General features: G+C 51.8%; 1 protein-coding gene across 2 annotated transcripts in view; it reads left to right on the forward strand.

The window, feature by feature from the left end:
• Window positions 1–3,689, forward strand: part of LOC140386682 (cytochrome P450 2D20-like) — a 145,113-nt gene extending 141,424 nt beyond the window's left edge. For both annotated transcript variants that reach the window (XM_072469233.1, XM_072469231.1), the window contains one exon: window positions 2,696–3,689. In XM_072469233.1, the coding sequence (XP_072325334.1) occupies window positions 2,696–2,839 (144 nt within the window). In that variant the 3' untranslated portion in view covers window positions 2,840–3,689. The remainder of the gene's footprint in view (window positions 1–2,695) is intronic.
• Window positions 3,690–11,802: the final 8,113 nt, after the last annotated feature.

The raw sequence follows: 11,802 nt of genomic DNA on the forward strand, positions 1-11,802 counted from the left end.
AGGATTCCTGTTAAAAGGGGGCAGGATTGTGATACCTTCCTGTCTGAGACCAAGTATCATCAAGAAGATACATGAAGTGCATCTAGGAATAGAAAAGTGTTGCAGACGTGCCAGACAATCAGTGTATTGGCCGGGCATCAATTGTGATGTTGACAACTACGTGAAAGAGTGTAGTGTCTGTCAAAATACATCAACCATCTCAATGCAAAGAAACCTTTGTTGCCAGTGAGATTGGGATGGATATCTTCTATTTCAGAGAAAAGGATTATTTAATCATTATAGATTATTACTCGAACTATCCTGAAATAATGACGTTGTCGGATTTGACTGCTCACTCAGTAATAAGAGTGGCAAAATCAGTATTTGCTCGACAGTCAAAGTTGTGACGGATAATGGACCTTGTTTTAGAAGCATGGAATGGTTGTCCCTTGCCGAGGCAAATAATTTCCAACACGTTACCACCAGTCCATTATATCCTCAATCTAATGGAAAAGCCGAAAATGGGATCGGCATAATAAAGCAATCTTCAGGAAGGCGTATGAGGACAAGAAGGACTTGTCGTTCGCGCTCTTAAGTTATTGAGCAACTCCGTTATCGTCAGGATTGTCCAAATGCTCATCGGTAGGAAGATTCGAACAACATTACCTGCCATTACCATTCCTAATGAGAATGAACAGTTAATGCATCAACGTCTCAAGCAAAAGCAGTGCAAACAGCAAGCCGACTATAACAGGCAAGCGAAACCGCTACCGCAAGAAGGTGATGTTGTAAGAATAAAAAATCCAAATGGTGGCAGGTCAGAAACAGCTAAAGTCTTAAGTTTCACCAAGGTCATATATAGTCCAAACTGAAGCTGGAACACTGTTTCAAAAAGTTAAAAGTGCGATGAAATTTCCAGAGCCGCATGTAACAAAAGAAACTTTGTTTAGTGACATAGACCTGCCAGTAGCATTATTAACAACACAAACAGGACAGATGACAGAAAGCTCTGATGGCACTACGAGTGCACTAAGAAGAGCAAAAAGAACGAAAAGATCACCAAAAACACTGAATTTGTGAAAAAGAATGAAGGACTATAACTCTAAAGAACCTGAAATAATGATATGTACAATACTTTCAACAATACTTTCAAAGTATGTAATTTAATGTATGAACATAGAATCCACATGTATGTAAAAAAAAGTGTCAGAAAGAATTTGGAACAATTTTTTTTCTCTCAAAGGAAGGGGGATGTGACATTATAGGAAATTTACAGATAACAAAAGGATAATGTAATGATGTAGATAACCAGTAGATGGAGCTAATTACAGAAATATATAAAGCAGTGACTCACAGATCTCTGGGAGAGAGCTGGAGCGGAGAGCTAGAGAGAGCAGTGATAGAGTTCAGCACAGTATGAGACTAGAATGTTGGGTATAGATTGTAGATTAGATTATTCTTTACTTTAGGAGTCAGTGGTTGAGCTTAATTTAAGTAGTATAAATTAATGTTAGCTTTGTTTATGAACATAACTTTTGTGGTCATTGTGAACACTACAACATTCATCCTGAGGACAAGAATCACAAAGAACACCACAGCACTGACCCAGGAGGTGATGGCACAGTCAATGGGTGATGTGACGCAGTCCCAGACAGCGATGGTCCACTCCCTGTACTCCATGGCCGTGAGCATGCAGACCTTGGTTGAGACTAGAGCGGGCCTACAGGACTGGCAGCACCAGGTGGCAGGGCTGCCTCAGGATATCTCTGCACACATCCCGGGGCCATCGGGCACTCCAAGGAAGGAGGAGGTGATGGGGCCTGTACCGGTGACTCCCGTAGGGGTGGTGCCGGAACACCACAGCATCTCGGACACCAGCCCGCCTCCTGTCCCTAGCGTATCTAGTCGGCAGTGGGCAGATCAGGGCAGCATCACGCCATCTGGGACACTCTAGCAGTAGCCAGGCCAATCCAGGCTTGACCTGCCCAGGAGATGGCCACCAACGGGGACCCAGGTATCGCAGCAGGCCGCCTCCACCTCTGATGTACTGTCTGGGGATCCAGGTAAATGTAGCATTAGGGCCCGTAAGGCCAGAAAGTTAGAAACAAATTAAGTTGCCGAGTATCCACCGCCGCAGGCCACTGCCCCGCAATGCTCTGTTGCCGACCGGCTGAATTCCCAATGATGTGGCTTACGTGTGCTCACAACATCCGGGATCCTAGCGTGGCGGCTGCAGACTCAGTCCGGGGCCACCATAGTCGGGGGAGGGCAAGGGGGGGGGGGCTTCATTTGGAGCTGGGAGCAATGTGGACGGGCTGTCCGGGGCACGCAAGCGGCCAATCGGGGGCACTACTTTGGCGATGAAGGTCCGCGGGCTGAGTCTGCCATGGAGCACGGCGCAGCTGCTGCATGCTTTCGCCATGCGCACGCATGCCTCTGAACCAGAAGTGCTGGGGCCTTATCAGCAACTAGAGCTGCGAGCTCTACGAGGCTCCCTGCTAGCCCCCAGCAAAACAGAGTATCGGTGGCCTTTTGACGTCAGTTTTCCTGGTGTAAAAGACCACAGTTTACACGATGGCTTCAGCACTTAAGTCTCAAAATTGGAGAATCCAGCCTTTGGTAATTAATCCAGTTGCTGTACAATCAGTGTGACCCCAAAGCGACCCTGCGGCCTCTCTCCTGCCGTCTCTAATTACTCTCATTCTTCACCCGGCAGGTCGTCGTGTGTGTCCGGGGGAACAGCTGGCAAGGGCTGAACTCTTCCTGTTCTTCACGTGCATGCTCCAACGCTTCACATTCCACCTCCCGGAAAACAAACCAAGACCAAGCTACAAAGAAGCCAAATTTGGAATTACCCTGACCCCACTTCCTTATCAACTGTGTGCTAAACTCAGATAAGGTGTATGGGGGATGTTCAGGAGCAGTGAGGAGAGATATACCCTCTTAAATTTGAAACTAATCCACTGACCAATTGTTTTACTGTTCTCTTACGTGTGAAATTTTAACAGATGGTGTAGGGAGTTAGGAAAAGCTTTGATCTATTGGGGAAAACTGACAGCTGGAAAAGCATTAAAGAATAGACTAATATAATATAGAGTAGTTTAGCGAGAACAGCTTTAATTACGGAATTAAACTATACAGCAATCATAGAAATATAATCATAGCCTAAATTGCAGCACGTAAATCCTCTATAATTACGTAGAAATGCATTTTTAAGTCAGAATAAAATTGAAATATACATAGTCACTTGTAAAAGGTATGCAAGGCACAATGGGATACTTGACCACATTATTGAGAGTGATCAGAAAATACAGAATGTACACACACACAGAAACAGTGAAAACAGCCAGGCAAGCAGGAATTCTTATCAGCGAAGCAGCCTTAGTGTGGACAATAGAACCAGTTAGAGCCAGATAGACTAGAATGTATACAGTGTATCAAGGACAGACAGATAAGAAAGGTTTGGAAATCATCTGTGAACCATGAATAAGGCATTAGAAAATCATGAAGCGATCACACTGGCAGAAAAATAAATGTTATTGGTTAAATGATGCGGTTGGATCCCAGCCAAATTGGGGTGGACTAATAACTTCGAAAATGTATAAGTACTGCACCTAAACTCTGTAAATTCAGAGATTTTGAGGCACCCGCAAACCTCTTGCCGTTGTATGCTGATCAAGCTTGAAAATAAAAAACATCTTCTTACCAGAGTTGCAGTCTGCAAGTTGTTATATTACTGGGTCTAGTAATGTGTATAGTTACTAGTTACTGTTGATGCAGATGGTCTGATGGTGTGATCCTGAAGAAATCACGAGTCTTCAACTTAAGCAAACTGATGTATTAAAGTAATGATTGATTATATCGGAGTTCGACACTCTACAGAACTATTTCTGGAAATCAAGTAATAAAATATTGACGTATTAACTGATTCACAACTATAAATACTAACTATACTGAGAGCTATCTATCATACATTACTGCTTACTAAACACTCCTGGGTTGAAAGAGACCAAGATCCTCGAGGAGCTGATACTTAGTGGGATCTACTGGTGCCCTCTATTGGTAGTGTTACAGCTCAATGTTATAATTAACCCTTTCGTTATATGCACGTATACATATCATTACATCCCCCTTTTTTAAAAAAAACATTTCTTACTTGTTTTAACAAAGGAAAAATGGAGAACAATAAGTATACCAAAAAAACGTATGTATCACTTTGTACAGAGCAAAATGAGTGGCGAATACCCAAATTGACTGTGAAGTATTTACAAGTTCAGTCTATTAGGTTTCTTTCTTCTTCTCGTAGATCTTCTCAGTGGACGAGGTGGTGATTCTGATTTCTTGACAGTTCTTTGCATGTCAGTGGTACTTTGATTGTTGGTTAGCGTATCTTGAAAGATAGTTTAGTTGAGTTGTAGATCTGGAAAAGTTTTTTGTGGTTGAATCTTCTTGAGTTGTCTGTGATTTCTACGTAGGATGTTATCTTCAATAGTTTTGATTATGTATGATCTTGTTGCTGCTTGTCTGATGATTTTGGCAGGAGCAGACCATCCTCCAACAGGAATGTTGATCCTAACGGTGTCATCTGGAGATAATGAGTCCAGAGTGGTAGCATCATGTCATAATATAATCTTTGACATCAGGTAGCTGTTGCATTTTTTGTAGCACTGGGAGATGACCAGGATTTCGAAACTACAATGCAGGTAACGTTGTTCTCAGATCTCTATTCATTAGCATCTGTGCTGGTTACAGACCTGTTGATAATAGAGCAGCGCAAGATGGATGTCTGACGCAGAATCAGGAGCTTTATTAATCAGTTGTTCAACAATATGTACTCCTTGTTCTAGTTTCCCGTTCGACTGTGGGTAATGTGGACTAGATGGTATGTGTTTAAAATTGTAGAGTCTTGCAAACTCTGCCCAATCATTGCTATCGAAACACGGTCCATTGTCTGTCATGACAATGGTTGGTATTCAATGTTGGGAAAAGGTTTCTTTGCTCGCTTTTATCATAGACTTGAGGTCAGATAGGTAGCTTCAATACCTCTGGATAGTTTGAGTAATAGTCGATAATGAGCACGTAGTCACGACCATTGGAATGAAATTGGTCAATGCCTACTTTGGCCCAAGGAGAGGTTTCCAACTCTTTGCTGTAACGTCTCCTTGCACTGCGCAGGCTGGAACTTTTGACACGTCTCACATCCCAAAACCATGTCAGTGATGTCCCAGTTTATGCCTGTCCAGCAGAGCTCGTCTTGCCCGTCTCTTACATTTTTCAATCCAGAGGTGTCCCTCATGAATCTGACTTAGTATCATAGGCCTGAGACGCAGTGGAATGACTATCCTGTCGAGTCTCAGGAGACCATTTATCACCGTCAAATCTGCTTGAACATTGCGAAATTGGGGACATTGCTCTTTCAGCCACCCATTATTGATGTGGTGAATGACACGTTGTAGCAATGCACCCCTTTTTAGTCTCCTCTCTAATTAAGTTGATTTTTTTCATCCAATGCTGGAATGTTGTCTGCACACATCTGTACATTCAATATGTTGAATGAATTCCAGTGGTTCACTTTGCAAAGTGACGGAGCGTGATAAAGCATCTGCTATTATCAAATCTTTTCCAGGTGTGTAGATGAGGTCGAAATCGTATCTGCGGAGATTCATTAGAATTCTTTGGAGTCATCGAGTCATGTCGTTGAGATCCTTATGAATAATATGCATCAATGGTCAGTGGTCGGTCTCCACAGTGAAAGTGGGTAGTCCATAGACGTAGTCATGGAACGTTAATATTCCGGTTAGTAGACGCAAACATTCTTTTTAGATTTGAGCGTAGAGACATTCTATTGGTGTCACCGCTCTCGATGCATATGCGACAGGAACCCAAGACGACCTGTCGTCTTTCTACAACAACACTGTTCCAATTCTGTCCTGACTTGCATCAGTCAAAATATTTGTCTCCCTACTTGGATCGGCTAAAATCGGTGCAGTGGTGAGTTGTGATTTCAAGTCAAGCCAATCTTGTTGATGATCCTTCGTCCATTCAAACAAGGTCAATTTCTTAAACAGGTTTCTCAGAGATGTTGTTCGGTTGGACAAAATTAGGGATACATTTGCCTAGGAAGTTGGCAACGCCAAGCAAACAAAGACAAAGAACCGCTTTTTGGCCTCAGGGACTTTCATTCCTTGAATGGCTGCGATTTTGTCAGTGTGAGGTCACACACCTTGGGCGGGATTCTCCGATCCCCCGCCGGGTCGTAGAATCGCTGGGGGGGCGGCGTAAAACACGCCCCCGCCACCCGCCGCTTTCTCCCAAGGGTGAAAAGTCGGCGGGGCATCAATTGCGCCGCCCGACTCGGAGAATCGCAGGGGCGAGGGGGGGCGGGGGGGGATGAGTGCCGGGGACGGGGGGATGAGTGCCAGGTACCGGGGGGGATGAGTGCCGGGGACGGGGGGGATGAGTGCCGGGGACGGGGGGGGATGAGTGCCGGGTACGGGGGGATGAGTGCCGGGGACGGGGGGGGATGAGTGCCGGGTACGGGGGGATGAGTGCCGGGTACGGGGGGATGAGTGCCGGGTACAGGGGGGGGTGAGTGCCGGGTACGGGGGTGTGTGTGCCGGGGAGGTGGGGGTGAGTGCCGGGGACGGGGGGATGAGTGCCGGGGATGGGGGGATGAGTGCCGGGGATGGGGGGATGAGTGCCGGGTACAGGGGGGTGAGTGCCGGGTACAGGGGGGATGAGTGCCCGGTACAGGGGGGATGAGTGCCGGGTACGGGGGTGTGTGTGCCGGGGAGGTGGGGGTGAGTGCCGGGGACGGGGGGATGAGTGCCGGGGACGGGGGGATGAGTGCCGGGGATGGGGGGGATGAGTGCCGGGGATGGGGGGATGAGTGCCGGGTACAGGGGGGTGAGTGCCGGGTACAGGGGGGTGAGTGCCGGGTACAGGGGGGTGAGTGCCAGGGACGGGGGGGGGTGAGTGCCGGGGACGGGGGGTGCGAGGGCAAGGGGGTTTGTCCGCCTGGCCATGTCAAGCCAATCTTGTTGATGATCCTTCGTCCATGCAAACAAGGTCAATTTCTTAAACAGGTTTCTCAGAGATGTTGTTCGGTTGGACAAAATTAGGGATACATTTGCCTAGGAAGTTGGCAACGCCAAGCAAACAAAGACAAAGAACCGCTTTTTGGCCTCAGGGACTTTCATTCCTTGAATGGCTGCGATTTTGTCAGTGTGAGGTCACACACCTTGGGCGGGATTCTCCGATCCCCCACCGGGTCGTAGAATCGCTGGGGGGCGGCGTAAAACAGGGCCGTGTTCACCAATAGGAAGGGGACCTATTCCATGAACATCCAGGTGGTCTGCGATCACCGCATGATTATCCTGCACGTCTGCGCCCGGTACCCGGGAAGTGTACATGACTCATACGTGTTGTCGCGGTCTTACATCCCCGGCATGTACGAGGGACGCCACCCACCCCGGCTGAGGGGCTGGTTGCTGGGCGACAGGGGTTACCTGTTGCGGTCGTGGCTTATGACGCCTATACGGAGGCCACAGAATGACATGGAGAACAGCTTCAATGATGCCCATGCAGCAACAAGGGGTGTGATAGAGAGGTGCTTTGGCGTGCTCAAAATGCGTTTCAGGTGCCTGGACCTCTCTGGGGGCGCCCTCCAGTATCCGTCAGATAGGGTCGGCCACATCATGGTGGTGTGCTGCGTCCTGCACAACATAGCCCAGCAGAGGGGCGATGTTCCGCAGGCAGAGGAGGGTAAAGTGGAGGAGCAGCAGGAAGAGGTGCAGTCCTCCCCAGATGAGGGGGATGGGGGCACTGGTCAGGGCAGACGGGCTAGAAATGGGCGGGTGGCTGTCCACCGTTACCGGCTGGGCCAGCGGGCACGGGACAGGCTGATAGCTGCCTGCTTCACTGACTAGGGGGCGTGGGAATCGGCGAGCATGGTCACATACCGCACACCATGGCATCACCTGAACACCCTCACCCCCCTCAACCACACCCACCCCACCCGCATGCACACCACCCCTCCATTGCAGATCCACCTGCGGCACGACGGCCGGGCTCTCACGGGCGCCGGTGGAAGCCTATCTATTGCAGGCCATGGAGGATGATGGCAACCACCTCTGCGATGAGCTCCTGGTTCCACATCATTGGACAATGTCTGACACATGGCCACAGTACCACCATCCATCCGGACCATCCCTGCATGCGGCTGTGACACTGCAGCGCACGATCCCGTCCTCTGCCCGGGGGGATAGTGAGGGCGGCCCAGGGGGAAGGGGGCAGACTCACCTGAGGCCGACGTAAGACCACCCCTCACACACACACTTGCACTCAATGTACATGACATCCCCGCACGCTTCGAACAGAGCACAATGGCAGCTTCTGTAGGTGTTAAAGTGATTTTAATAACAAACAGTGCATACACGTGCCCTAGCCCCTAAAACTCGTCTGTGCCCTGCACCCGTGCCAACTTACTGAGTCTAATTGTCTGGCTTTACGGGCCCTTTGACTACGCCTAGGTGGTTCCCCAGACGGTACAGCAGAACTGGAGGTGGACTCCTGCGATTCCTGCCCTCTGACTCGGGATCCCTTTGGCGGCCGTTTCCTGGGGCGTCCTGGCATAGATGGGGCAGGCTGTGGCCTGGGCGACTGGGATGGCGAGCTGCCAGCCTGTCCTGCCCATTGCCCACCTGATGCACCTGGGACGGAAGGGGGGGGAGGGAGTCCGAGGTGCTGCAGTGTTCCTGGACCTCCCCTACAGGGGGACCAGAGACAGGCGCCAGCAACTCCTCCTCCCTCGGGGTGCCCAATCGCCCCCAGGCCTCGACATGGGTCAGAGGTGTGAACGGTCCGGCCATCCGACGCCCGTCCGACACCTGGCGCTGCCAGTCCTGGAGGCCTGTGCTAGAATCGACAAGGGTCTGCAGGTTTGCAGCCATGGAGCTGGCCATCCCTGTCTGTGACTGTGCGACGCCTGCTAGCACATGGGCAATGGCGCCGATGCCCTCAGCGATGGCCTGCTGAGACTGGGCCATGGCCTGCAGGGATTGGGCCATTGCCTGCTGAGACAGGGCCATGGCGTTGAGCGCCTCTGCCATCTGCCGCTGGCTCATGGCCTCCTGTGAGAGGACAGCCATGTCCTGGGCCACAGACGCCGCCTGCACGGAAAGCCCCAGACCTCGCATACTGCTCCCCATGTCAGACACCGTCGCACCCATTGCCTCCACCGCGGATGCCACCCGTGCGGTGTCGGCCTGGATGGCACACATGACCGGCACCACTCCCAGCTCCTGGACGCGGGTGCACTCCTCCACCTGTGACTGCAGCCGCTGCAAGCCGGCCGTCACCCTCTTCGCTCGTCCCAGGTTCGGTGGTTGCATCGGGGCTATGGGTGGGTATGGTAACTCCAGGAACCCGGGATCCATCTGGGCGGCAGATGTTCGCTTGCGCCAGGATGCCCTCCGACCTCCCGGCCCTTCTGCTGCTTGTACCTCCACCTGCTGTACCTGTACGGCTGTGTTGTGCGCATCGTCCGACTCGGAGTCCATGGTACTTTGGGGTGGCAGTTCGTCTCCACCCATCCACTCTGTGTCACTGTCCTGTATTTCGGTCTCCTGGGTAGGGGTCTCCTGGCTAGGGGTCTCCTGGCTAGGGGTCTCCTGGGTAGGGGTCTCCTGGGTAGGGGTCTCCTGGGTAGGGGTCTCCTGGGTAGGGGTGTCCTGGGTAGGGGTGTCCTGGGTAGGGGTGTCCTGGGTAGGGGTGTCCTGGGTAGGGGTCTCCTGGGTAGGGGTCTCCTGGGTAGGGGTCTCCTGGGTAGGGGTCTCCTGGGTAGGGGTGTCCTGGGTAGGGGTGTCCTGGGTAGGGGTGTCCTGGGTAGGGGTGTCCTGGGTAGGGGTGTCCTGGGTAGGGGTGTCCTGGGTAGGGCTGTCCTGGGTAGGGCTGTCCTGGGTAGGGCTGTCCTGGGTAGGGCTGTCCTGGGTAGGGCTGTCCTGGGTAGTGGTTTCATGGCTCAGCTGCGACGGGGGCCTGTGGCTGTCCCGCTCATTGCTGGGTGGCAGACGCCTGCGTCGCCGCACCCCCATGAGACGGGGGCGTCCTCTCCCGATTGCTCCAGGTCTCTCCGTCTCCCGTGGTCGCCCTGGGGCAACCTGCAGACGTCGCGTGCCAGAGGGTTCGGGTCTCTCCGTCTCCCGTGGTCGCCCTGGGGCATCCTGCGGGCGGTCGGCATCTGCGGGGATGGGTGCCTCGACGTTTGCTCCTGCGATACACAATGAAGCATGCATGGTTAGACACGCAGGCGGTGATCAGGTGATATGGGGGAGGGAGGATATGGGGGAGGGGGGATATGGGGGAGGGGGGAGATATGGGCGATATGGAGGAGGGGGGATATGGGGGGGGATATGGGCGATATGGGGGAAGAGGGGATATGGGGACAGGCTGTCGGTGGCTCACTTGCTGGTGGGCCCCCGACCTCTGCATCGGCAACCTCCCGGTCCTCAGGTCCGCCAGCCAGTTCCAGGGCCCTTTCCTCATGTACGGTGAGTGGCCTCTCATCAGCTGGGCCCCCTCCAGTCCTCTCATGCTCCCTATTGTGCCGCGCACTTCTCCTGTGGGGGGCAGGTGGGTGGCAGGGGTAAAAGGCAACAGTGTTAGACATGTATATGAATGCACGCCATCGGTTGCGTGTATGGTGCAGGGGTTAGGGTGAGGGTTGGTTTCACCTGGGGGTGTGCCGCACATCGGGCAGGGAGGGGTTGGGACTCACCCTGGCTGCCCTGATGAGGTCGTTCACGTTCTTGTGGCACTGGGTGCCTGTCCGTGGTGTCAGGGCCACAGCGCTGACGGCCTCTGCCACCTCCCTCCACAGACGCCGGCTGAGGCGTGCGGCGACCCTGCGGCCATGTCTGGGGTACAGGGACTCCCTCTTCTCCTCCACTGCGTCCAGGAGCGCCTCGATGTCGCGTTCCTGGAACCTCGGGGCTGCGTGGCGGGCGGCCATCTTGTCGCGTCTTCTGGGGTGGCGTCACCGTCCACGTCGGGTGACGCCATCGTGAATGGCGTCAAGCCGCTGCTAGCCCATTCGGGGCTGGAGAATTTGCGTTGTTTGGGGGGGCCCGACGCCGGAGTGATCCGCGCCGTTTTTGGCGCTGGGTCCCATACTGCTGTATGCGTTGAAATACTTGCCTCAGTCTTGAGACATGTTCTTCTGGTGTTGATGACCATATGATAATGCCATCTACGTAGACACGAACACCGTCTATTCCCTCAATCATCTGTTCCATAATGCAGTGGAATATTTCAGACGCAGAGATAATTTCGAAAGGCATCCTGTTATAGCAAAATCTGCCAAACGGGGTATTAAAGGTGCAGAGCTTTCTGCTCGAGCCTTCCAATTGAATTTGCCAGAAACCTTGCGATGCTTCTAACTTGGTAAAGATGCGAGCATTCACCATTTCGCTTGTGATTTCCTCTCACTTCGAGATTGGATAGTGTTCCCTCGTGATGTTCTCATTGAGATCCTGACAGTTTCTTCACACAAACCATCGAACTTTAATCAGGTAGGTGCTTAAACTTATCCCCAGGTTCCAGCGGCCTTCATTTCCGGGAGCGGGAGAGAGAGAGGGCGCTTGGGAATCAGCTTAAGTGTTTTATTTTTACCTGTATTTAAGTTGGGTGGTTGCTAAACCCGAGACACTACACTTGTAGTATCCCCCACCCTTCCACCTCCTCGAACCTAAGGGGATGAGTGAATATCAGTTAAGCTCTATCTTTCTTTTCTTGATTTATCTGCAGGTTATCTATGGGGGATGG

The sequence above is a fragment of the Scyliorhinus torazame genome, chromosome 12, assembly GCF_047496885.1.
Source record: "Scyliorhinus torazame isolate Kashiwa2021f chromosome 12, sScyTor2.1, whole genome shotgun sequence".
Taxonomy (NCBI): Eukaryota; Metazoa; Chordata; class Chondrichthyes; order Carcharhiniformes; family Scyliorhinidae; genus Scyliorhinus; species Scyliorhinus torazame.